The sequence below is a fragment of the Gorilla gorilla genome, chromosome 3 (assembly GCF_029281585.2).
Source record: "Gorilla gorilla gorilla isolate KB3781 chromosome 3, NHGRI_mGorGor1-v2.1_pri, whole genome shotgun sequence".
NCBI lineage: Eukaryota > Metazoa > Chordata > Mammalia > Primates > Hominidae > Gorilla > Gorilla gorilla.
In genome coordinates, this window is record NC_073227.2 from 46,006,315 (window position 1) to 46,032,428 (window position 26,114).

Sequence of the window (26,114 nt, forward strand, 5' to 3'; positions counted from 1 at the left end):
AGCAGCCTGCGAGGAACTAAATACTGGCAACACCTATGTGAATGAGCGTGGAAGTGGATCCTTCAGTCCCAAGCCAGTCTTGAGATGACTGCAGCCTCAGTTAACAGCTTGGCTGAAATTTTAGGGAGACTTTCAGCCAGAGCCATCCAGCTAAGATGCTCCTGGATTTCTGACCCACAGAAGTTGTTTGCGGTTTTAAGCTTCTCAGTTTTGGGGTAACTTTTTATATAGCAATAGGTAGCTAATACTCTCACAAAACTCAGATGCCAGATATTTAGGGAACAACATTAAAATGTCCCAATGGTCCTTCAAGAAGATAATGCACAATTAGTAGAAGGAAAAGAGAAGCAGAACTCTTGGGCTGGGTTGGCCATTTGGCCTGAGGAACTCAGTGAGTGGTTCCACCTGACACATGCATTACACATCAGCGATTAAACCTTTGGACTTTTTTTTTTTTTCAACGTGGAACTCAGGAGTGGCTGGGATTGAAACTCAGCTTTACCTTTGTAGCCATAAACTGACCACCTTGTCTCATCATCTTGCCTTGGGAGAGAAGAAAACTATGGTGAAATCAACATTTCTCAAGTTGCTAAAGCCTCCCGGCAGGCAGGAGCTAAATGGTTCTTTTCCTCTGCCCCATTTTTGGTCTCAATCGCCGAGTTTCCTGACTCCAAGAAAACCACCTTTGATTATATAAAGGTATTAGGGGCTGGGGAACACTGGTCTTTTGTTACCAGCAATCTAAAGCGCTTAGGAAGAAAAGCCCTGGGGGTGGGGGTCACCCCTGGAAAGTTGGGCGGGCTTTGTGTTAGCTCCAACTCTGGGGCTTTTGTGGAACCTCGGAGAGGGAGGAATTCTTAGATTTCTGAAAGTTGTGCGAAACGGACCCCAGAGGCCTGGAAAGGCGCGTCCCCAGCCTCCAGGGTTTCCTGCGCAGCCCTGGGCATCTCGGAAGGGGGCTACCCCAGCATGTCCCAACTTCCCGCCGGCAGCGGAGCGCGGGGATGGGCGGGGTCCGCCGCGCGCCCTCCCCTCCTCTCCCCTCCTCCCCCCGCCCGCGCTCTCCCCTCCCACTTCCCTTTCTCTGCCTGGCCGCCCGGCGGGCGCGACCTCTCGGGGCAGTGACGAACTGGGTGGAGCCCGCCGCCGCCGCCGCCGCCGGGGAGAGCGATGCCCCGGCCCCGCAGCTCCCCAAGCCCGCCCCCGGCCGCCCGCGGGCCCACGGGCCGGTGGCGGGAGTGAGCGGGGGCCGGCGGCGGGAGTGAGCGGGGGCCGGCGGCGGGAGTGAGCGGGAGCCGGCGGGCGAAGAGCCGCCGCCCGGCCCGCGATGTCACCATTGTTCAGCTGGGTGGCCAAGGTAGGCGGCGTCGGGCGGGCGCCCGTTACCGGAGCGGAGCGGCAGGCGCGGGGCTGGAACATTTGTAACCTTCAGGCCGGGGCTGGGCCGGGCCGCTGGAGGCCAGGCGCGGCGGGGGGCGAGCGGCGGGCGCGTCCAGGTCGTTAGCCGCGCGTTTCTCATTCATTAGTCTCCCAGATCCCTGTGGGGAGGACGGGCGAGGTAACGGCGCCCATTTCACAGTTGGGGAGACTGAGGCTGTACTCGGAGACGCCTGCGGGAGCCCGAACCCAGCAGGCGGCTCGTCCGGCCCCTGTCGCTCCCCGCGCCGCGGAGCTGCCGCTCGGTGCCTCCCCGGCGCGGGACCTCGCGGAAGTCGACCCCGCGTGTCTCCCTCGCGGGTGTCGCCCTCGTGTGTCTCCCTCGCAGCTGTCGGCTTGCGCTGGGCCGCCTGGACAGGGCGCCGAGGATGCCCAGAGGCTGGTGCCCACAAGGGGCGTCTGTCTTTCGTTTTTAACCCTCTGGTTTCAAAGGGCATGTTCTGAGGTCTGAGTTTTAAATAGAAGTTTTTAACTTTCCATTCCCACAAAGTTTTATTTTCAGAACATCAGCGCCTTCGAGATAACTGGGTGGTGCAAATCCAGGCCAGTTGCACTGTTGCTAACAGGAAGGCATAAGTGTAGATTTCCCGAGTTCCCACCAGTTCGAGAACACAGTAATAGCATCAATAGCATTCTTTTTATCCACTCCTGCAGTGCCAGGTGTCTGAATGTGTTTTAAAGGATGCGACCCTCGCCACCTTGAAAGGCTCGCTGGTCGTTAGGGCATCTTGCTGTCACCCCATGCACTCAGTCCCTTGGCCGGCCCCTTCCCAGGGCTTGTTTCCTGTGTACGGCTGGTTGAGTAATAAGCTCACAACTCGTTAGCCATACTGTGAGCCTTTACCAATTAATAATTTAATTAGGTGGTGGTTATATCTTGAGTTATCATGCAATGCTTTTATAGTCTTATTTAATTACATTTTTATGAATACCTGTTGTGAGCAGGTATGGCTTTGCCTGTGATTTAAGTGATACAAAATTGGAGACACAGAAACTAGATAACACTAGTTTTTAGATGGGCAAAAGTTTTTAGGTAGATTTTCTTACTAGGTAAATAACATTCCATTAGAATCACTTCCTGAAACATAGCTGGTGGTAAAATGAGATGACTTTCAAAAACGTTTTGAGTCATTAAAAAGCGGTTTCGTACCGAAGAAAAATTGGTAATGCCTACACATTCTGGTTTGAACTGATAGCTAATTAGTTTTTATAAGTATCGGTGAATTTAAAAACTGTTTTGAAGTTTGAAAAGTAATTCAGTGTGTTGTCTGATTATGTTTTACTTCCTCATCCTAGATTGAAGATTTGAGTCTGCTTTTATATCGTTATACTTTTGTACTGTAAGGCCAAAGAGAGAAAAAAACAAATTGCGACTCATTTTATTGCAAAACTAATAAGAAGTAAATGTAAATTTTTAAAAACTTACTACTAGTACTGTTTTTTAAGTTTTACTTTTCCAGAACATATTTAGTAAGATGCTATTCATTGTGGGAGTGAGATGGACTTTTGTTTACTTTGGTACAGAGGAAACAGTGAAAACGCCCCCAACAAAGCCTTATTTCAAAAACCATCACAGACTTTTAGGACGATTGTTAGCCTTCTCCGAGTGTCAGTACGTTGGACAAGTTTATTTAGAGGAAATGTAGGCTGGTAGCTTAATTTGGATTCTGAATCTTTTTATTTCAAAATTATTATTTTTGAGACAGAGTCTTACTCTGTCGCCTAGGCTGGAGTGCAGTGGTGCGATCTCAGTTCACTGCAACCCCCACCTACCAGGTTCAAGCGATTCTTGTGTCTCAGCCTCCACAGTAGCTGGGATTACAGCTGTGCGCCACCACGCCCAGCTAATTTTTGTATTTTCAGTAGAGATGGGGTTTTGTCATATTGGCCAGGCAGGTCTCGAACTCCTGGGCTGAAGTAATGCCCCCGCCTTGGCCTCCCAAAGTGCTGGGATTACAGATGTGAGCCACCGCACCCGCCCTCAAAATTATTATTTGGATTACAGGACAACAGCGGAAAAACTATTAAATGTTTTTGGAGCAAATTCATGTATACCTCTTAGCATACATTTTTAAAATGTGGTTATTTTATATTTCATTTCCTGTAGGTGGTGCATGCATTACAAATTATATCCTGAAATTGAGTGATTTTTATAGATAACGTGTTATCCTGTGAAAGATTTTAGAATACGAAATTAGTCTTTGGAAGTTTATTTCTTGGAGTTATAGATTGTAAGAATGATGTTCTATGGAACTGATGTGGTTTACGGTGAAGAGGCAAGTCATTAACACACTTTACATTACAAACTAGGTAATATCCTAAAGACAAAGACAAAAGGCATAGATAATGTACACAATGTGAATAATCTTGAAGTTGTTATATTTGACGTCAGAATGCCCCTTCAGAAACACACAGCTGCACATGAGCACAGGCCTCACACAAACACCTGCACATCCAGTTACGCAGCTGACTTTCCTTTTCCTTTTTCATTTTGACCTTTGCAACTGCAGCTGAACACCTGGTAGGGAAGGAGAAGGGGTGGGTGTCGGTTGATTCACATGGATACCTGAGCACGAATGTGTTTTTCTTTTTTTTTGTTTTGAGACAGAGCTTCGCTCTTGTTGTCCAGGCTGGAGTGCAATGGCACAATCTTGGCTCACTGCAACCTCTGTCTCCCGGGTTCAAGCGATTCTCCTGCCTCAGCCTCCCGAGTAGCTGGGATTACAGGCTTGCGCCACCACCCCTGCTAATTTTGTATTTTTAAATAGAGACAGGGTTTCTCCATGTTGGTCAGGCTGGTCTTGAACTCCCGACCTCAGGTGATCCACCTGCCTCGGCCTCCCAAAGTGCTGGGATTACAGGTGTGAGCCACCGCCCCCGGCCAAGCATGAATGTGTTTTTCTTGCACGATGCATTAGTATTGTGTGAATATTGAATGTGTAGAATGGGCAATTTCATGATGTAGGAATAAAGCCAAAACGGGAGAGTTTTGTTTTAAAGAGATTATCTGTTTAAAGAAGAAAGAAAAACATAAGATGTACTTTTAAAAAAAATTGGACATGATCTGGAACATTAGGGCGGGTGTACATTGCATCAAGAACGTGGCTGGGCTTTATAGCAGTGTGATTTCTTGATTAGTCTTTCAGTGGGGACACTTGACTTTTTACACAGTTTATAAATAAAACTGAACTTCTCAAGCTTTGTGATTTTCATAGTAAACTCACAGATGTCCCCAACAACCTGTCAGTTTTGAGTAAATCTACTGTTTCTATGCCTCCATGTATCTGTTAGTCAAAACTAACTGCAGCAGAACTGCCAAGTAACTTTCAGAATTTATTTGGATTTGCACCTGCTTATAAAGTTTGTAGCTAAGATTATTGCTGGTGTCTCAAGTTGGTAGATTTTAAATATACATATGTCAGTTTATGAGAAAAAATGGAAAATGAGAACTAAATATAGCCAAGTTTGCTGTGTTTCAAATCCAAGTATAGTTTCATATAGTTTATGGTGTGTATTAAGTATTTACCTTATGAATAAAGTACTTAACTGTGTATTTAATGTATTAATTAAGGCATTTAACTGTGTATTTTCCAGTGCTCATTCAACAAGTGTTTATTAGGTACTTTTTGTATATAAGCAGTGTTTATGTCCTGGAGGAGTTAATTCACTCTGCACAATAGATTATCCTTTAAAAAGTGTGCACCCTGGAGATTTGTAAATTAAATATTTAAAGATGCATTAAAAAAGGAATCTTTTTTTTTTGACACTGAGTCTCACTCTGTCGCCCAGGCTGGTGTGCAGTGGCACGATCTCAGCTCACTGCAACCTCTGCCTCCTGGGTTCAAGTGCTCCTCCCACCTCAGCCTCCCTAGTAGCTGGGACTACAGGCATACGCCACCATGCCCAGCTAATTTTTGTATTTTTAGTAGAGACAGGGTTTCACCAGGTTGGCCAGGCCGGTCTTGAACTCCTGACCTCAAGTGATCTGCCCACCTTCGCCTCCCAAAGTGTTGGGATTACAGGCGTGAGCCATTGCATCCAGCCCACAGAATCCTTTTGTAAAGCAAGTAACTGATTGCTAATTAATATTTTATGTAAAACCAGGTTTTCCGTATTTGGGCATTACTTTTAAAACATTGGTTTATATAGCCACCATTCATTCAACAGGTCATTTAACAAATGTGTTCAGTGCAGATATTTACGGATAACCTACCTATAATAGGTACTATTTGAGGAGCTGGGGATTTAGCAACCGACAGGCAGACCCCTGTTTTTATGGAATTCTAGATGGGAGAGATAGCAAAGCAGCAAGCAAATAGGTGAACACGATTATTTCAGATGGTGATCAGTGCTAGGAAGAGAAGTAAGTGGCTCCGGGCTGGGGTGGTGCAGGGGTGGCATTCCATCTGACTGGTGAGAGGGCAGTAAACATGCTCCAGGCAGGCCTCAGGGAGAAGGGAGGTATGGCTGGAATACATCCAGCTGGGTGCACAGCACTGAGCTTTGAGTGGGGAGGGGTAAGGTGGGCCAGGCTGTTTATGGCTCCATAGGCTTAGAATGGGGTTTGGATTTGCTTTTAAGTGTAGTCAGAAGCCATTGAAGGTGTGGAAAAGAGGAGTGATGTCAGCTGATGTATATTTCGGATGGAAGCAGAGGGACCACTTAGGAGGTGGTTTTGGTTCGGGTAGGAGGTGATAGTGGTAGCTTGGACCTCAGTAATAAGAAAGGAATACCAGTAGATAGTCATTGTCTGTATTTTGAAATGATGTGACCCAGTGGCTTTGCTATCTTGTTTGTCTGTGTTTGGTGCAAATAACCGAGTAACTAATTGCTATTTATATGTTGAGTACAAGTACAACTTGCCCTTCCATCATCTCTTTCTTCTAAGCACAGCTTCCATGCAAAGTTCTGTCCTGACTCTGGGCTTATTTATTTACCTTTGAGGTTTCCTGCAGACTAGACCAGCCCACCTTGGGTGCCGGTAGGCGGTAGGAGTTGCCCTTCTGTTTCCCAGCACACAGCACAGCAGCCTTCCTATGTAAGGTGTGAATCTGACTATAGCAAATATTTAGGCAACAATTTTCTTGTGTTGCTTGAAGTCAGTCCAATGTTGGTTTGTCCTTGATGTGTGTCCTAGGTTAATGTGATGTATTGTTTTAAAATTTTTTTTTCTTCTGTAGACTCATACTACATTTTATTAGTGGATGCTCGAGTTTAATAAGGAGGGGAAAACTCCTTGTCATAGTCAAACCATTTCTTGAATTTGAAAAATGTGCTGCCTCGGCTAAGCAAAGCTGGTATAACCCTGACCAGGATTTCAGCAGAGTTCCTGTGGAGCACTTTTTATCTGGTAGTGGTGGCAGCTGTGTTTTGGGCTTTGGGAACTCTAGTTGCTTAGAGTGTGCCAGGAACTTGGGCGTAGGTTGGTTTTACTGAAAGAGAATGGAGGAAAGCAGAGATAGAAATCCCACCTAATCCACAAATAGAACATAGCCCAGAGCAATGCCTGATGAGAAAAAAAGATAATTTGTTTCCTTAGACAAATTCTTTAATCTGATCTTAGCCTGTATGTGTGTCCCCTGTTCTTCAGTTTCTATCAAAACCCTCCTCATCCTTCATTCCTTTCCTGAAGCACCTCTGATTAATCATTCATTCATTGACGAATGTACTAAGCAGGGCAGAGAATAACGGGAAGGGCAGGTTGTGCCAGGCAGTTGGAGTAGCGTATGCTAAGGCCTGGAGGCCCCTTGGTGGAGCTGCACTCACAGGAGGTTGGTGGGCCTGGAGCGAGACTGCTGGGGGGAGTAGCAGAGGTGAATGAGGACCAGGATGAGCATGGCATACAGACCCCTTTGGTATTTTATTCTGGAGCAGTGAAGACCCATTAGGGGCCAAAGATGATCTTTCCCCAAACTCTTTTTTTTTTTTTAGACGGAGTCTCGCTCTGTCACCAGGCTGGAGTGCAGTGGTGCGATCTCGGCTCCCTCCGCCTCCCAGGTTCAAGTGATTCCCTGCCTCAGCTCCCGAGTAGCTGGGATTACAGGCAGGCGCCACCACACCCAGCTAATTTTTGTATTTTTAGTAGAGACGGGGTTTCACCATGTTGGCCGGGATGGTCTCGATCTCCTGACCTCGTGATCTACCTGCCTCGGCCTCCTACAGTGCTGGGATTATAGGCGTGAGTCACTGTGTCTGCCGGCCCTCCCCCAAACTCTTATAGCTGTATATTTCATTCTGTATGATGCTTTGTACAGTCCACACTGTGCCCAGCTTTTTCTTCTTCCCTTTTTTCTTTAAATATACTTTATTTTTTAGAGCAGTTGTAGGTTTACAGCAAAATTGAGTGGAAGTTACAGAGATTTCCCGTATAGCCCCTGTCCCCACTGAACTTCTCAAGCTTTGTGATTTTCATAGTAAACTCACAGATGTTTTGATAGAAACGGAAGAACAGGGGACACATGCACATTATCCTCTGTTATTAATATTCCTCACCAGAATGGTGCATTTGTTACAACTGATGAATCTATATCGACATATGATTATCACACAAAGTCCATTGTTTAGGGTTCACTGTTGGGGATATACATTCTACAGGTTTGGACAAATGTATAATGACGTGTATCCAGCATTATAATATCATACAGAGTAGTTTCATTGCCCTACCAGTCCTCTGTGATCAATTCATCCCTCCCTTCCTATGAGCCTTTGGCAACCCACTAATCTTCATACTATTTATAGAGCATGTATATATAGTTCTGCCTATAGAGAATGTCATGTAGTTGGAATCATACAGTATACATGTAGCCTTTTCGGATTGGCTTCTTTCACTTAGTATATGCATTTAAGTTTCCTGTGTGCTTTTTTTTTTAAATGGCTTGATCATTTTTTTGTGCTGAATCATATTCATTGCCTGGATGTACCACAGTTTATCCATTCACCCACAGAAGGACATCTTGGTTGCTTCCAAGTTTTAGCAATTATGAGTAAAGCTACTATGAACATCTCTGTGTAGGTTTTTGTGTGGATATGAGTTTTCAGCTCCTTTGAGTAGATATCAAGAAGTATGATTGCTAGATTGTAATGTAGGATTATGTTTGTTTTTGTGAGAAGCACTCAACTGCTTTTCAAAGTGCCTATACCATTTTGTATTGCCATCAACAATGAATGAGAATTTCTTTTCCTCCTCACAGGCATTTGATGTTGTATTCTGGAATTTGATTATTCTAATAGGTGTGTAGTGGTACCTCATAGATGTTTTAATTTATGTTTCTTTAATGACAGCTGATGTAGTCCTACTCCCTTTCTTTTGATTAACTTTTAAGGAATAGAAATAATGTTAGGCCAGGAGTGTTAGCTCACACCTGTGATCCCAGCACTTTGGGAGGCTGAGGTGGGTGGATCACTTGAGGCCAGGAGTTTGAGACCAGCCTGGCCAACATGGCAAAACCCTATCTCTAGAAAAATACAAAAATTAGCTGGGTGTGGTGGCGTGCATCTGTAATCCCAGCTACTTGGGAGGCTGAGGCACGAGAATTCCTTGAGTCTGGGAGGCAGAGGTTGTAGTGAGCCAGGATTGTGCCACTGCACTTTAGCCTGGGTGACAGAGTGAGACCCTGTCTCAAAAAAAAAAAAAAAAAAAAGGAAATGTTAGTGCTTTTTAATTTTATTTTAGAATGCACAGTAATATTCAAGAACATCTGTACAACCTATAGGAAGACCTTTATTTGGTTATATTTATGATATATATATTTTCTTGAGATGGAGTCTTGCTCTGTCACCCAGGCTGGAGTGCAGTGGTGTGATCTCGGCTCACTGCAACCTCTGCCTGCCGGGTTCAAGCAATTCTCTTGCCTCAGCCTCCCGAGTAGTTGAGACTACAGGCACGCGCCACCATGCCTGGCTAATTTTTTTGTATTTTTAGTAGAGACGGGGTTTCACCATGCTGGCCAGGATGGTCTCAAGCTCCTGTCCTTGTGATCCACCTGCCTCAGCCTCCCAAAGTGCTGGGATTACAGGTGTGAGCCACGGTGCCCGGCCTATATTTATGATATTTATGAATCTAATCTTAAGTATCTGGTTTTTCCATTTTAAAATTTCTATGATTTCTGATTTTGTTATTGGAAGAGTGATGAACAAGTACTCTGTGCTCTTTTGTTAAATTTATATGAAAGAGTTGACAGAAAAATTTCCTTAATTTTCATGCACTTTGGTTATTTTCCTGTAAATTATTTTTATATCTGTCATGTTATAATGGGATTAGACTCACAGGCTCTGTTCTTTTACGTTGGTTGAACTTGGCTAAGTTAACTTTGCTGAGCCTGTTTTCTTGTCTCTGAAATGAACTTAATGTATACTTGTTTTGTATTTATCTTTTTTAAAAATAGTTCCTATTTTAAAATCCATTAATGTCAAAATCTGCTTAGGAAATTGTGAAGACTATCTTCAGATGTAAACCATTTAAAACATGGTCGAATGGGCAGTTTAAGTTAATGGCATGTGTGGTATTAGGCAGGGTAGATACTGAGATGAGTAGCACATGGGCCCAGCCCTTGAGTAGCTTGCAGTCTAATGGGGAGAGGGAGACCTGTGGAGATAATTTAATTTTAATGTGATATGTGCACAAAGAATCACTCAGCTGGGATTTTGGAGGAGACTAGAAGATGAGGTCTGAGTGAAGTCAAGGGTAATTATAGGTCATTGATGTGGTGGGTTATGAAAAGGAATAGTGAGGAAATACTACTGGTAGTTTTCTAGCGTGTTTCAGAATGATTCAAGGTTGCTTTCCAACTGTTTGCCTTGTTTTTGAGACCACTGATTTTTAACCTTGGGGAAGGCACATCAGTTTAAATAAATTACTCAGACCTTTTCTTTCATACCAGCACTGCCTATGGCCCTCAAATACCTATCAGTAATTGTGGCTTAGGGTGGTGGTCATTCTAGTAGGATTTAGTAATGTAATTACGGTGTAACCAGAATGTCATCTTGAATGTAATTCCATTTGTTCTTTTCTACATGGGGAACTGACACCCAGAGCGATGAAATAACTTGATTTGAACAAGATCACACAGCTAGTTTATGGCAGAACTTTAAAAGTTCTTGGACACCTGTTTTTGATGTACATTGTTAATATTGCTCTGCTGATTTGTTTGCACTTTCATCTTCAAAATGTTTTACTAAAATCAAAACTATGCACATCTATCAAATAATATATTGTATTTCAGAATATTTATTTATTTATATTTTTGAGACGGAGTCTTGCTCTGTTGCCCAGGCTGGAGTGCAGTGGCGCGATCTCGGCTCACTGCAACCTCTGCCTTCTGGGGTCAAGTGATTCTCCTGCCTCAGCCTCCAGAGTAGCTGGGACTACAGGTGCCCGCCACCGTGCCTGGCTAATTTTTGTATTTTTACTAGAGATGGGGTTTCGTCATGTTGGCCATGTTGGTCTTGAACTCCTGACCTCAAGTGATCTGCCTGCCTTGGCCTCCCAAAGTGCTGTGATTACAGGTGCGAGCCACTGTGCCTGACCCAGGATACTTTATTTAACCCCTTGATGAGTGTATTCTTGCAAATTTCAGGTCAAGATGCTTGCAGGGAAATGAGCAAGGAGAGGAAGCCTGAGTAGTCAGGTTGGAGTGGGTGGGGATCCTTTGATATGTGAAGGGTGTCTCTGCAGCCTGGTAGGACCAACCAGTTGTGTTAACTGTGCAAGAAGAAGCACAGCCTGAGTATTTGAAGAGAGTGCAAGTTGCCAATGTCTAGTGTGGCTGTTTATCTCCCTAGCACTGGGCTGCGGTGACCCACCCATTCACTGGGTGCTCCTGTTTCCTGGAAGGCGTCCTCTGGGAGATGGAGTAGGTGTGTGTAATGGATCTCTTCCCTCTAATATGAGAGATTGACTTTGCTCAGAAAAACATCAACTGCAAAGGGCATTTAATAGAAGGGACAATTATTTTAGCATGAATAACAAGGGAAGAGATGACTATATTTTTGAGAACTTTATATGTGCCAGCTATTGTGTTAGAAGTCTCATAATTAATTTAATTCTCAAAATAATTGTGGCAGTAGTGGTATTATTTCCTCCTTCCACTTTTTTTTTTTTTTTTCAGGAAAGAAATATGAAGAAACTGAAATTCAGAAAGGCTAGGTACCGTGTCCTAGATATTAAGATTAAAGCTTGACTTGTTTGGCTCTAAATTCATATTTTATCTGTTGTACCTGCATTGTCTCTGTAACGGGGATTACAACGCATGTTCAAGATGTGAAACAAGGGCAGCAGAGCTTAGAAAAATATCTTGTTCCACTGAGAAACTGAACTTTTTTCCCCTTTCTTAGGTGAGAGACATAAAACATTCAACTAATCTGCTTTTAAAAATAGATATACCATATGGAAACTATACAAGAAGTGTAACATTTTTTAAAATCCCTGAATTTTGTGATGTTCTCAGTTAGGGAGAGAAGGCAACAGGAAATAGGAGAAAAATCACATAGAAGATTGAAGGTGAAGATTGGGAGGAGGTTAAGACAATTCAATGATAGACCGAAGGAGGTCAGTTTTGAGTGACCACGTGAGATTGCATTTTCTCGTTGACTTGAGTTGTGGATTTTAGAGTGTTTTCACTTATTCTCTGATATTCTTTTCAAAGTACCACAGAACCACGTTTCATAGTTATTCAGCTTACCTGGAAAATTCTCTTTAGGAGTCGATTCTGCATAGACTCTCCAGAGCATCATACTGTGGATGTTTTATCGGCCTATAGATAGCACACTAGGCAGGTAGTAGCAGGCGTGGGGTGCAGGTCCCAGTGTGCTCTGTGTTTGCTGTTTAGCCTTGGCTAGGCGACAGTGGGAAAGATGATCAATGCCAGGTGCCCATCAGGTAGCCTTGTTTGGCATCACGTGAGCTGATGTAAGTGCATGTAAACTGTCAAGCACTCTTTTGGATGAGCTTGTCTAGGAACAGCAGGGTGTAGCTACATGTTTCCAATACATTTTTTGACCTAGGGCAAGTTACACTTGCCTGGGCCTCAGTCCTTGATCTATAAAATGAGAACATTGTGTTAAATGATTGCTACAGTTGTATTCAATTCAGAATCTGTGTCTCTGTGAGTGCAAGTCAAGCCAACTATCTTAGATTGTCTACCTTTGATAAGGAGGAAAGGGCCCCTGAAATCATTGGTCTAGGTCAGATCTCTCCACCAGTTACCAGTGGAGGGATGACCTTAAGTAATTTTTTTCTCTAGACGTTAATGTGTTCATCCATTAAAGGGGGGATAATAAACAGCTATCCTCTAAGCGGTTGACGATTTATCCACATAACACACTTAGTACCTAGATTAAGCACTTAGTACTCATGAACCATCATCATCATTGAATTTAGGGGTGGAGGAAGACTTTTGTAGTTGCTTAGCTGCATTCCCTCTTTTTAAGGATGAAGAAACATGAAGCCCACTATAGGTGAGATGTCTTTCCCAAAGCCACAGCTAAGATCCAAACAGAGCTCTTTGCATCACCTGGCACTCATTCAAATGGAAACCAAAAACAAAATTTGAAGCACCCCAACTGACCGATGGACCGCCCCCTCCTCAGTCAAGGGCATTCCAGAGAAACCTGAAAAACTTGTTCAGGTCGTGATGGGAAAGGGGACATGCTTCATTATACCTTCCTCTCTCTGGAATTCAGGCACAACTGACCAGCGTAAACATTAAAACAGAGATCTTAAGACTGCCAAAACAGATCTCAAATTCCAGCCTAACTCTAGTCTAACATCACTTGACATAGCAGGCCCTGAAAGAAATTGAAGTATTTTACCACAAAATATATTTCTTTGGCATATTTTGAAATGGCCCTGGAAAGCTGTCTCTTATGGGGAAAATCTACTTCCTCTAAAGAATCCTCTTCACTTTCCAGATCTTTTCCTTGAACCAGGAGAGAATTAACTAAGAGTCTGGCACATTTTTTGTTAGGTCTGATGAGATCTCTGAAGCCTGCTACCTGGAGGCCTCATCTGCATGATGAAAACCTTGGTCTTTACCCAGGTTATGACCTTGTCTTAACCTACACACTTATTTCTATTGATTCCAGATCTTTAGATAATAACGCTTTCAACTAATTGCCACTCAGAAAATCTTTGAATCCACCTATGACTTGCAACCTCCCCTCCACCTTCAAGTTGTCCCACCTTTCCAGACCAAACCAATGTACACCTTACATATATTGATTGATGTCTTATGTCTCCCTAAAATGTATAAAGCAAGCTATAGCCCCGACCACCTTGAGCACATGTTCTCAGGACCTCCTGGGGTTGTGTCATGGGTCGTGGTCCTCACATCTGGCTCAGAATAAATCTCTTTAAATGTTTTACGGAAATTGATTCTTTTTGCTGACACTAATATTTAGATTCTTTCTGTTGTTCTAGCACATTCTGCATGAATTAAACATAAACCCTGGTCCCTAGTACAGAACAAGAGCAAACTGCTTTCTTTAGGCCACAAGTAACTTAGATCAGTTAAGGGGAAAATGGGGGAGAGAGGATGACATTGGCTTCTGCCACCAGCAGCCTGTGTGACCTTGCCCAAGGTCACAACTCTGTGCCGTTAGTTCCCCTTCCCTGAAATAGGCGTAGGGAGGGACTCCTTGACAGTTTCTGGTCTTTTTCGTCTCTCAAAGTGCAGTGAAGAATTTCTTCATGGCTAAGGCTGTTAGACTCCAGAAAATAGTTTGCCAACCAAAGACACAGAGTTTCCAATTTTGGAATACTTTAAAAATAGGAAGGAAGTTTATTTGTTTAGCAGAATTTATAATTGTAGGACTGCCCAAGGCAGAGAATTAGCCAAATGGTATTTTGCGGAAGTTCTTTTTAAAGGGTGGGCCCAAAGGAAACCAGTCATTAGGTGGAAATAAACTGTCAGATTTTTGAGACGTTATTTGCTTAGAGACATTTACACTGGTCTATTGTGACAGTCTCTATTGTGTTAGGCTTTTAAAAGAAATATGTAAGTTTCCAAGTTTAAAATGTTAGAGCAAGTGTCCAGTCCACGGCCTGTGGGCTGCATACAGGCCAGGATGGTTTTGAATGTGGCCCAAAAAAGATTCATCAACTTTCTTAAAACATTGAGTTTTTTTTTAAGCTAATCAACGATCATTAGTGTTAATGTATTTTATGTGTGGGCCAAGACAGTTCTTCCAATGTGGCCCAGGAAGCCAAAAGATTGGATACCCCTGTATTAGAACTTGTAAAATTTGACCTCAGAAACACAACCAAAAGCCCGCTTATGAGTAAGGAGTTTGTGGCCCCTTGTGTACTGATTATTAATCAATTAATTGTATAATAAGCATGAAATATTGCTAGTACATCTAAGGCCAAAGCCTTCTTATGGTTCCAGAAAAAGCTGTATTCCTGAATTTCCAGGTGAAGGGAAGGGATTCTCCTTCCATTTCCAGAAATACGTGAATGTAATACATAGGGATTTTTATTACACTAGTGTTTCAGTAAAAGCAGCACTTCAAGTCTGTGCCATCCAGTTTTGGTGTAACTGAAAGAACATCGTACCAAAGTTTGATTTTTGTCAATTCTCTAGTGTGTTAATCAGCTGAGAATGTGGTCTCTGGATATTTTTCCCCAAGGAAAGAGCTTGATGTACTAGACCACCAGACCACACAACTCTGTATTTGTTTTGCAATAACTACACTATTTGGGGGAGTAGTGTGGTGTTTCCAGACGTTCTTGGTCAAGAAATCTGGCCGCTTCAAGCTCAGTGTTGATCACAATCTATTTCTTTTGCCTCTACTCTGTGGCAGGCACTTGAGACACAACTGCCAAGATGAGAGAGACCCAGCTGCTGACCTGGGGCGGGGGTGGGTGGGGGGAAGGCAGTGAAGGCAGTCACAGAGTCAGCCTGCCAGAAAGCAGGTGGGGAACTGTAAACCTCTGAGTAGCCCCTTGGTATACAGAGGTAATAATTTCCCAAATGTAGTAAATCCCACTTTACAACCTCACGGTTAATTTTGATCAGGGATAAGTAGAACTGACTATACACTGTTAACTTAGATATTGTCCTTCTCAAAAACATCATTTTTATTCTGGGTGCCAGAGATTTGGCTTGGGTGTGGGTGTTAAGAACAGTTCACAGTGTCCTGGAGTACCTCTCCGCTGATCTGGGAGCCCTTTAAACCTCTCTAACAAGTTTTTGTGCTAATCCTGACTGAATAGATGGAGGCAGTGGAGCCCAGCTGGCCTGTCACTATGGGGCAGAGGGTGACTGTACCCTCAAGCCCTGCATGAAGACCCCAGGGTGGGCACCACAGCCCTTTACAGTCACTTAGCACCTGCTGCTGAACATGAGCGTGCAGACCTGGTAAGGCTTGTGAGTTTCAGAGAATTCCTGCAAGTCCCTGGAAATGTGGGCACTGGCAGCTCTTCTCTTTTTTTTTTTAAATTTAGTGGGCTTGGAGGTTTTAGCCTAATAAGGAAATTTTACACCGGATGATTTTATCCCAATTAAAAGCAAATCATAGGGACCCAGTGTGGCCTAAAAAACCAGTGCTTACTGGGGAGGTCTAGTTGTGTCTAGCCTGGCTCTGTGACCAGATGCCAGCCATTCCAGCCTCCTGTGGCTGCATTTCATCCCGAAAGTGAATAAGTTGAGTGAGTGATTCAAAGGTCCCATCCAGGGGGTGACAAAGAATATTCCAGGTGGAAGAAACTGCATGAGCAAAGGTATGGAGGTGGAAACCCAAATGAACAGAGGCTTAGGAGGTGTGTTCGAAACATGTTTGGTACAAACAGAACATACAGAAAAAGAAGCCAGGTGAAATAAGGCAGGAAGAGTTGAGTGGAGCCCCATTGGTGGGAGACCCTGAGGGTTAGCAGGACTGTGTTTGTTCTGGTAGAGATTGCAGAGGAGCCCTAGAAGGTTTGTGAGCAGGAGGCTGACCCCATCAGACCTGTGTTTCCAGAAGATCAGGCTGTGCTGGATAGCAGGATGGATGTAGGGAGATGCCAGAGGCGGCAGAGGAGAGGTCTTGCTGGGGTCTGGCTGAAGCAAGTGTAGCCCCAGACCAGCGCTTGAGGTTTTGGGCTCATGGTGAGAGAATATACACCCAAAGAGCTGAGGGAAAGAGGGAGTAAGGAGAAAGAAGAGCAGAAGCCACTTACCAGGTTTTGAGCCCAGTTACCTAGAAGGCATTTGGGAAACAAGGAAATAGGAAGAAAGGCCTATTTTAAGGAGAAGAGAATGAGCTTGATGTGGATATTTTAAGGTCAAGGACTAGAAGTCTGGTGATTCTTTTTTTTTTTTTTTTTTGAGATGGAGTCTCGCTCTATTACCCAGGCTGGAGTGCAGTGGCGCGATCTTGTTGGCTCACTGCAAGCTCCGCCTCCCGGGTTCACACCATTCTCCTGCCTCAGCCTCCCGAGTAGCTGGGACTACAGGTGCCTTTCACCACGCCCGGCTAGTTTTTTGTATTTTTAGTAGAGATGGGGTTTCACCGTGTTAGCCAGGATGGTCTTGATCTCCTGACCTCGTGATCTGCCCGCCTCGGCCTCCCAAAGTGCTGGGATTACAGGCATGAGCCACCATGCCTGGTCGATTCTTTTTTTTTTTTTGGAGACAGAGTCTCACTCTGTCCCCTAGGCTGGAGTGCAGTGGCGCGATCTCAGCTCACTGCAACCTCCGCCTCCTGGGTTCAAGTGATTCTCCTGCCTCGGCCTCCCGAGTAGCCGGGATTACAGGCATGTGCCACCATGCCCAGCTAATTTTGTATTTTTAGCAGAGATGGGGTTTCACCATGTTAGCCAGGCCGGTCTCGAACTCCTGACCTCAGGTGATCCACCCGCTTCGGCCTCCCAAAATGTTGGGATTACAGGCGTGAGCCACCGCACCCGGCCTGGTGATTCTTTAAATAGGTGATTGGAAATGTTAGCGAAGTTTAGGAAAGAATTCAGAGCTGGAAATGTAGAGAAAGAAATCATCTTTCTTAGTTTTTGGGGAGTAGATGCCATCCTGAGAGAGAGGGAGAGACAAAGAGAGAGACAGAGAGAGAGAATCAGAACACTATAAAGAATCTTTTTTAAGATGTCTATGAAATGAAAGATTTTACTAAATACATTCTAAAGGAGAGAATTACATTAGTAAGATTTCATTACCCTGCGCCTCCCCTTAAGGCTGATCTTTATTTTATTTTTTTCCTCTTGTAACTAAATCAAGATGAAGCCTTGCTTTTGAAAATGTCATTAGGATTCAGAGACTACAATTCCCACTTGATAGATGGAATTCTTGTTCCTGCATTGTGGTGAGTGGATCAAAGTTCAGTTCCAGCAAGTCACTGAAGCCCCTCAACATACAGTAGCACTCCCTTGGCATGGGACAAACAACAAAGCTTTTTTTTTTTTTTTTTTGAGATGCAGTCTCGCTCTGTTGCCTAGGCTGGAATGCAGTGGCGCAGTCTCAGCTCAGTGCAACCTCCGCCTCCCAGGTTCAAGCAATTCTCCTGCTTCAGCCTCCCTAGTAGCTGGGATTACAGGCGCCCGCCACCGTACCCGGCTAATTTTTGTATTTTTAGTAGAGACGGGGTTTCACCATGTTGGCCAGGCTGGTCTCGAACTCCGGACCTCAAGTGATCCACCCACCTTGACCTCCCAAAGTGCTGGCATTAAGGACGTGACCCCACCGCGCCTGGCCACAACAAAGCTTTGAGCACATTCCCAGCATCAGCTCTTGGCTGGCGAAGCCAGTCTTTATCTCCTGTCAGCCTTGGTTTTGGTGTTGGTTCTCCAGAAATTCCCTGATTGTAAAATGTCTGATCTCGTGAAAATGAAGTCAGCACTTCCCAGAAGTTGAGAGGCCTGAAGGGGGAGTAAAAACCGATTTCAAATCCTGCCTGGAGGGAACCTGCTCAGGAGGCCCTGGAAGGTGGAGGCAGGCTCTCATCGCCTGTCTTTATTAAATAAAGCCCTAAAGCCCTAGACTGTGGTGCTCGAACCTTTTTAAGGGATGCCTGACTCCTCAAGAAATCTGTACCATTTGAATGAGCTCTAGTTGAAAGAAAGGTTTTATAATATATTCGAAGTGGAAATCTTTCTTACTTTGTTTTTTGGTTTGTTTTTTGAGACGAGGTCTTGCTCTGTCACCCGGATGAAGTGCAGTGGCACAGTCTTGGCTCACTGCAGCCTTGAACTCCCAGGCTCAAGTGATTCCCCTGCCTCAGCCTCCTAAATAGCTGAGACTATAGGTGTGCACCACTGTGTTGCCCAGGCTGCTCTTGAACTCCTGGATTCAAGCACCCACCTGCCTTGTCCTCCCAAAGTGCTGAGACTACAGACGTGAACCACCACGCCCAGCCTCTTTCTTTCCCATTTATGAGAAGAGCGGAGCTAATGCCTCTTTCCTGCGACAGATTTCTAAAGGCCGCTGCCATGTCTCCCCTTCCCAAGCCAAAGGCATTTTTATCTTCTTCCCCCAGCCTCTGTTCATGCATTTTATGACCCTTGTTGCTGCTGCTTTTAAAGTATCCTAAAACCAAAAATGAAACTTGCTGTGTGACCTGATCAGCAAGAAGGAGGGTGAGGCTGTGACCCCTCTCTTAGTGTGAGGATGACATTTCTCCTAATGCCCTAGGCTTTTTGTTCCTTTTCATTCTTTTGTTCTCCAGGCCATTCTGCTGGCTTATCTTGGGCTTACAGTCAATTACAATCCTTAAATCTTTTTCACATGAACTTTTGGCAAGCTGGGTCTAACTCCGTGGGTGATTAGAGCTGAGGGCTTCTTTTTTGTTTTTTTGCAACTTACATACTTAACCTGTATCACCATGTTCTTGATGTTGGCATTTTTTTGGTTTTGTTTTGTGGGTATTTTTTTATTTTTGTATTTTCATCCTATTAGCCAATTTATTTTTGTAGAATAGTAGAATTTGGAACTAGAAGTGATTTTAAGAGTACTGCAGTTTGTTTCCTTCAATACTGACACAACAGCCCTCGGGAAACTGACCTGGAGCGATGGGTGCTAAAAGGAGATGAGATTTTCTTCCTCATATGCTGGGAGCCTGGACAGATAAAGGTGTAAACAAAAATGTTAGCAGAGGGTTAGGCACTGGCTACGAATTCAGACTTGGAAACTTCGTTGTCTGTGCAACTTCATACTGTTTCATTCTTGTCCTGTACAGTATTTCTTTGATTTCCTTCATCTATAAAAGCAGGAAGAAAATATTTGCCACTCAGTTCTGCTTTTTAGGTATCAAATGCTAGGATACAACCTGAGGTTTCTTTCCCCGCCCCCTCACAAAGTATAGATCATTTGTTTTCCTTCCAGCCCTGGGCTCAGTACACAAATGGTTTCTCTTCACCTTTTGGGTTGCGGTTTTCTCCAGGTTGGTGCTGATGATATGATAAAGCTCAGCACAGAAGGCCTTCAGGTCCAGTTCCCTGGCCTTGACCTCCCCATAGGCTGTCTTATCTCACTTTTGCACCAACGCCTGGTAATCCATTACATGGGTCTCCTTGGAGGCCTTGGCCACAGCATCCCCATGTTCTGAGAAGTATTTGGAAATGGTTGTCTGGACGGCTTGCACTTTGGTCTTAACTGCATTCACCCTCTCCAGCACCTTCTCCTGGATTGCTACTCCAAATCATTTGGATCCTCAGTCTTGGGGATCAGGTGCTGGATCCATGTGATCACCAGAATGCATTTCTCTTTGAGAATCCAGACTTCTGGCTTAACCATGGCAAGCAGCGACAGGACCTTCTCATTCCCAGGGAGAAATCCACACTCAAGGACTTCTTTCTTCTCTTGCCTCTCTGTTTCTACCTCATCCTTGGGTGGGGGTTCTGGGATGGGGATGTCCAGTGGGGCCCGGAGGGAGGTCAGGAAGCTACAATGAGGGAATCTTTTTGCAAGGCCTATGCAGGTATATGATTTTCTGTGGCAAGAATCTGTAGAGGAATTCCTTGGCTTCTTGGGAAAGCTCTTGCCTGAAGACATGTACCTGGGTGTGGGCCTCCCTGCTCAGGCACCCACCACAAGGCTTGGCCGTGCAGCTTCAGTTGCTGGATCTCTGGTCTTCTGGCCAGTCACCCGGGCTTTCACATTCACAGCCTGAGTGTTATAAGTATATATTGAAGTTATCTAACATTTATAACTCCGAGAATGCCAAGGAGCAATGAATAGTATTGTTATTGTTACCCTTGGTATTGTTTGCAGTCTAAAATATATAAAGTGGAAAATGGATTAGACTGCTTTTAACTAACATCCTTTATTGGCAAAAGTTCTGATTTGCCTGTTGATCAAAGTTAAAGAAAGGGAATGGTTGCTTGGTGAGTGTAGTTGATTTCAAGAACTGAAATGGTGTGAGAGGAAAACCTGTTTCTACTGCTGATCAGAATGAAGATCTGGGTTCTTGAACACATGTGATAAGTTTTACTCAAGAATGCAGTTAGTGCTGTAAAGCTTGTCTGGCATATTTTAAAATTGTAAATAATTGATAGTTATAACACATGCTCAGAGCCCTTTCCTGTGATTGAGCCTGGCACTCATGAATTAGTGTAATTTTTCTGTTCATTTGGAAATGTGTAAATTTCTATTCATTTGGAAATGACCATGGACCTCAAAGATGGTGACAGGGCTGTGGCTGGGCTACACTGTACATTTGTGCAAGTTGCGGGCACCCAGGCAGTGGCACAAGCAAGGACTGAGATCCAACCCACACTTGGCTTACCAAAGTCTGCCACCCATGGGTTTTTGTCTGTGAGGGGGAGAACAGGGGTTTGGCTTTTTAAGATTTGGACAAAGGCACTGTATATTTGAGGCATAGCCTATATTATGAAATATTTTGTTTTTAAAAAATTAATTTTGGTGCTGTCAATGTGATCCCATACTGTGTCCACATATGTAATAATTTGAATCACATTTATTTTACTGCAATTCCTGAGAAGGAACAAGAGTATTTATCTGGTTAACACGCTAATGGTTTATCTAAACTCAAGCTTGAACCATTAGCTTCACGTGACAGACCAGTGCTTAGTATTATCACAATTTTAATTTAAGCTACAAATCTTCATCTTAGATAATTATCTGTGCAAATGCAGGGGCAGTCTTTTGAATATTGCTTTTAGACTGCCATCTAAAGTTTTTGGTTTCTGGGGTTTATTTGGAAGTTTGTTTTTGTACTGTATTGTGCTTCCTGACTTAAAGGCTTCTGTGTGTTATGTCGTGAAGCATTTGGGGGCACTTAGAACTGTATGCCGTTTCACTTGTACATTAAAAGAGTTTATTCTAAGATGAAGATTTTTTTCTTCTTTCCAAATAATTTTGCCCCTAGAAGTTTTTACCTAGTAGCAGTAGATGGTAACCTTGAAAAGACTAAAGTTTAAGAAAAATGTACTTTTAAAAAAATTAAAAATAACCTTTTTTATGATTACAAAAATACATATATATGAAAAATAACATACTGATAAGCCCAAATACATATTCCTACCACCCGCAGACCACCACACGTAGTCCCTTCCAGATCTGTTTTATTAATAAGCACTATTTAAAATTCTGTCTCTTGCTGGAAATAAGTAGAAGAAATAACAGCTGTTCATATACATTTACTTTTTTTTTTTTTAAAGAGAACTTTTTGCCAGAATGCCAGAGTAGACTGAGGGTGGGTGGGCGAGGGGATTATTCTCTGAGCTGCAGCACACCCTGGTTTCACTGTCTGCACAGTTTCCACTTTTTGTTCAGGGATAAGATGTCTTTGAGAAGAGAAAACCCATGTGAATAAATATTGAGTTGCAATCTGTATTCAGATTTCTGGATTTTTTTTGGTCACAGTGGTTCTGCCATCTAGCCACTGAACCCTCCCAACTTTTCCCCGTCCTCAGCCCTCATCTGTCACGTTCAGTTACCACTTCTTGCCAGCTTTACCTTCTAGATAGTTCTTGACTTCATCCTCTCCTCTCCGTTTGTATTGCCACTGCCCTAGGTGAGATCGTCACTTCTCTCTCCTCAGTTGCTTGTCTCTTCCTTCATCAGTGATGTATTCACTCTGGGTGTGAGGGACAGTGCCAGGCACTGGGTTACAAGACCCCTGTCTCCAGCGACTGTCTTCTTGAGGACGAAGGCAGGTGAATGAGCCATTGCCACTTCATCCTCCTGCCTGTCATCCTTCCTCTGCTGTTATGTCCATCAAGCCCATTCTTTCCCCAGCAGCCCTGGCGATCTGTTGGAAATGCAAACCTGGCCAAGTCCCCACCTCGCAGGCCTCAGCTGTCTCAGTCTCAGCTGTTTGCTGGCAGCTGGGTCGGGCTGTCCTGGGCCTCCTCCACACCTCCCTCCTCGTCTGCCTCCCCTGACCAACCGGGCCTCCTTGCTCTTAGGCGGTTTTCTCTGTCCCTCCCCTCCTGACCTCCCCTCTGTGCACGTGGTCAGTCTCCTTGCCTCTGTTGCCTTGTTTTCTAAATCATGTTACCTGTCTGTCCCCACTCTTCAGCCCAGCGCACAGCACAGTTTCTGACCTGATAGTCTGCCTTCTGTAAAATGGGAATGAGGGTGTCTTCCTCAGAGTGTTGGTGTGAGGATTAAATGAGATATAATCCACCGAAAGCATGGCCTCTGGCACACAGTGGGCCTGATAAGTGGTATTGATGCCTGAGATATTGTATTAACTTAAATGACCAGGTTGAAGAGAAGGTGTCAGAAATTTACGTTCCTCCATGTGTATTTGATTATATAAAATACTGTTGGTCACACTTTCCCTACATCATATTAGGTAAAGTTAGAAAGTGAAGGCTTTTCCACCAGGCACGGTGGCTCTCGCCTGTAATCCCAGCACTTTGGGAAGCCAAAGTAGGTGGATCACTTGGGAAGTCAGGAGTTCAAGACCAGCCTGGCCAACATGGTGAACCCCTGTTTCCACTAAAAATACAAAAATTAGTCGGGTGTGGTGGTGGGCGCCTGTAATCCCAGCTACTCTGGAGGCTGAAGCAGGAGAATCACTTGAACCCGGAGGCAGAGGTTAGTTACAGTGAGCTGAGATCAAGCCACTGCACTCCAGCCTGGGTGAGTGAGACTCCGTCTCAAAACAAACAAAAACAGAAGAAAAAAAGAAAGTGGAAGGGTTTTATGTTTCTTTCATGTTTAACCTACATGTTGTAGGTAAAGTTTACCTACAACACTTTGGTGTATTTTCAAGTAAATATATTTAATCGAAGTGAATTACTGTTACATTATGAATTTTACACTTTTAGAGAAACAGAAACTGCCTCACACATTAAAGTGTGTGTGTTAAGCAAATACTCTGATGTAGGCCTGTAAAGTACACAGAAACGAATCAAACAGCATCCTGCCCCCGCGCGTGGTGTAGGGGAAGGGCTCAGGGCTGTGACAGGTGTTACAGCGGAAGAGCAGGTGCCCTCAGGACCTGGGAGAGCAGGCCTGTAGGGGGAGGGAGGGGAGGAGACATTTGGGTTGGATCTGGAAGAACCTGCAGACACTAGTGGAGGAGAGTCAGTGGAAGAACATTCTAGAGGAAAGGCTTGCCCACTTGCCTGCAGTGGTTGTCAGATGTGAGCTACAACCTAATTAACAGTTTATTGAAATGAGATATCAAAGGTATTTATTGGGTATGCTTTTCTTGTTTTTCCATTGGCAGTGATAATATCAAGTTGACAGTTGAAAATGCTTTTCCATCTGTTTCTGTATTGGACAGAGTTGTCGTATTCCAAGGACTAGCTAGGCAATAAATCACATCAGACTAAAATTGAGTACTTGTAACATTTGAAAATATTATAATGTGCTGGTATTGATGAAGAATTTATACTGTGTAGAAATTAATTCCGTTATTCTAACTAATGGACGCTTGAGTTTTGCCCCATTAGAGTTTGCTCTTCATGTTGATTTTAATTTCTTTGATGACTATAGCGTCTGGCGAGGTTTTCTCATTTTCAAGTGGATTTGTTTGCATTGGATGGTGGGGCTGGCTTTATTGCATTATTCATATATGGAATACATATGCACCATGGTCCCAAGACATGACTCATGGTGGTGGTGATTGTATTTTTGAGATGTAGCTGATACCTCCCATCCCCTGGACTTCCTTTGGTTCACATCTTTATTTTCACTAACCAGTAACTGAAAATCTAATATTTTCTTCGATTTTGAATGTAGTCAGCAAACCCAGTAGCATTACAGATGGAGTATCCCTTATCCGAAATACTTAGGAGCAGCAAGTGTTGTAGATTTAGGGCTTTGGAATATTTGCATTGTACTCACCAGTTGAGCATCCCAAATCTGAAAATCCAAAATGCTCCGATGAGCATTTCCTTTGAGTGTCATGTCGGTGCTCAAAAGTTTCCAATTTTGGAGCATTTAGATTTTGGATTTTTGGACTAGGGATCCTCAGCCTGTAGCAGTTCCTGTGACTGTAACATCAATAAAATCACAGTACCATGATCTGTTTCTACACTGAACACTTCTGACATCAGATGTGTCAGAGTTTTCCCCACACCAGCAACCAGTTCTCTGATTCTCTGGTCACCAACTGGGTCTCCAGTGATCAGTTAAATTCTGACACTAACAACCTGAAGTTAGCACAGACCCCACAAGTTAAGGGCTCAGTCTCACAAGACTGCCCCAAGACACCCACTGACCTGCTATAAATTAAGTTCCCATCACCTCCTCAGGGTCAGTCATTTGCTAGAATGGCCCACAGAACTTGGAACACTCTTTACTTACATTTACTGGTTTATTATAAAGAATACCACTCAAGGCCGGGTGCGGTGGCTCATGCCTGTAATCCCAGCACTTTGGGAGGCTGAGGCGAGCGGATCACCAGGTCAGGAGATCGAGACCATCCTGGGTAACACGGTGAAACCCTGTCTCTACTAAAAATGCAAAAAGTTAGCTGGGCATGGTGGCGGGCGCCTGTAGTCCCAGCTACTCGGGAGGCTGAGGCAGGAGAATGGCGTGAACCCGGGAGGCGGAGCTTGCAGTGAGCCAAGATCGCGCCGCTGCACTCCAGCCTGAGCAACAGAGCAAGACTCCGTCTCAAAGAAAGAAAGAAAGAAAGAATACCACTCAAGAACAGCCAAATGGAAGAGATACATAAGGCAAGGTATGGAAGGGGTTTTGGGGTGTTTAGAGCTTCCATGCCTCTTTGGGCCTGCCACCTAGCAACACCTCGATAAGTTCATCAACCCAGGAGCTCCCTGAATCCCACCATTTAGGGGTTTTTATGAAGGTTCCAATAGGTGAGCATAATGGATTAAATAATTGGCCATTGGTAACTAATTCACCTTTCTCCCCTCCCAGGAGATATAGGTTGGGGAGTAGGGTGTAAATCCCAACCCTCGAATCACAAAGTTGGTCCCTCTGGCAACCAGTGCCAATCCTAAAGCTATCTAGGACCCAAAAAGAGTCACCTCATTAGCATAAACTCAGGTACAGTTGATAGGGGCTTATTATGAGGCATTCCTAATTCCTTATTATAAGGCATTCCTAATATTACCCAGTTCCCTCAGGAAATGCCAAGGGTTTTAGATGCTCTTGTGTCAAGACCAAATAGTTCTTATTATATCACGATATCATGTCAGTTATTTCCATATGCCTTACAGTTTTATACATCTCTCAAATACTGTATGTGCTCATCATTACTTTGAGTTACAGTAGGTTATTGACTTGCTGCTTGATCTTGTTAAATATGGC

General features: G+C 44.0%; 1 protein-coding gene and 1 pseudogene across 15 annotated transcripts in view; one reads left to right on the top strand and one right to left on the bottom strand.

Annotated features, from left to right (window-relative positions):
• Positions 1 to 26,114, top strand: part of TBC1D1 (TBC1 domain family member 1) — a 250,388-nt gene that overhangs the window by 86,943 nt on the left and 137,331 nt on the right. For 5 of the 15 annotated variants that reach the window (XM_031010112.3, XM_063705230.1, XM_055385754.2 and 2 more), the window contains exon 1: positions 1,089 to 1,357. The exons of the other annotated variants lie outside the window; for them this stretch is intronic. In XM_031010112.3, the coding sequence (XP_030865972.2) occupies positions 1,328 to 1,357 (30 nt within the window). In that variant the 5' untranslated portion in view covers positions 1,089 to 1,327. Of the gene's footprint in view, positions 1 to 1,088; positions 1,358 to 26,114 lie in introns of those variants that run through there. 15 annotated transcript variants of the gene reach the window in all.
• On the bottom strand, positions 19,751 to 22,550 carry LOC109026444 (proteasome activator complex subunit 2-like; annotated as a pseudogene).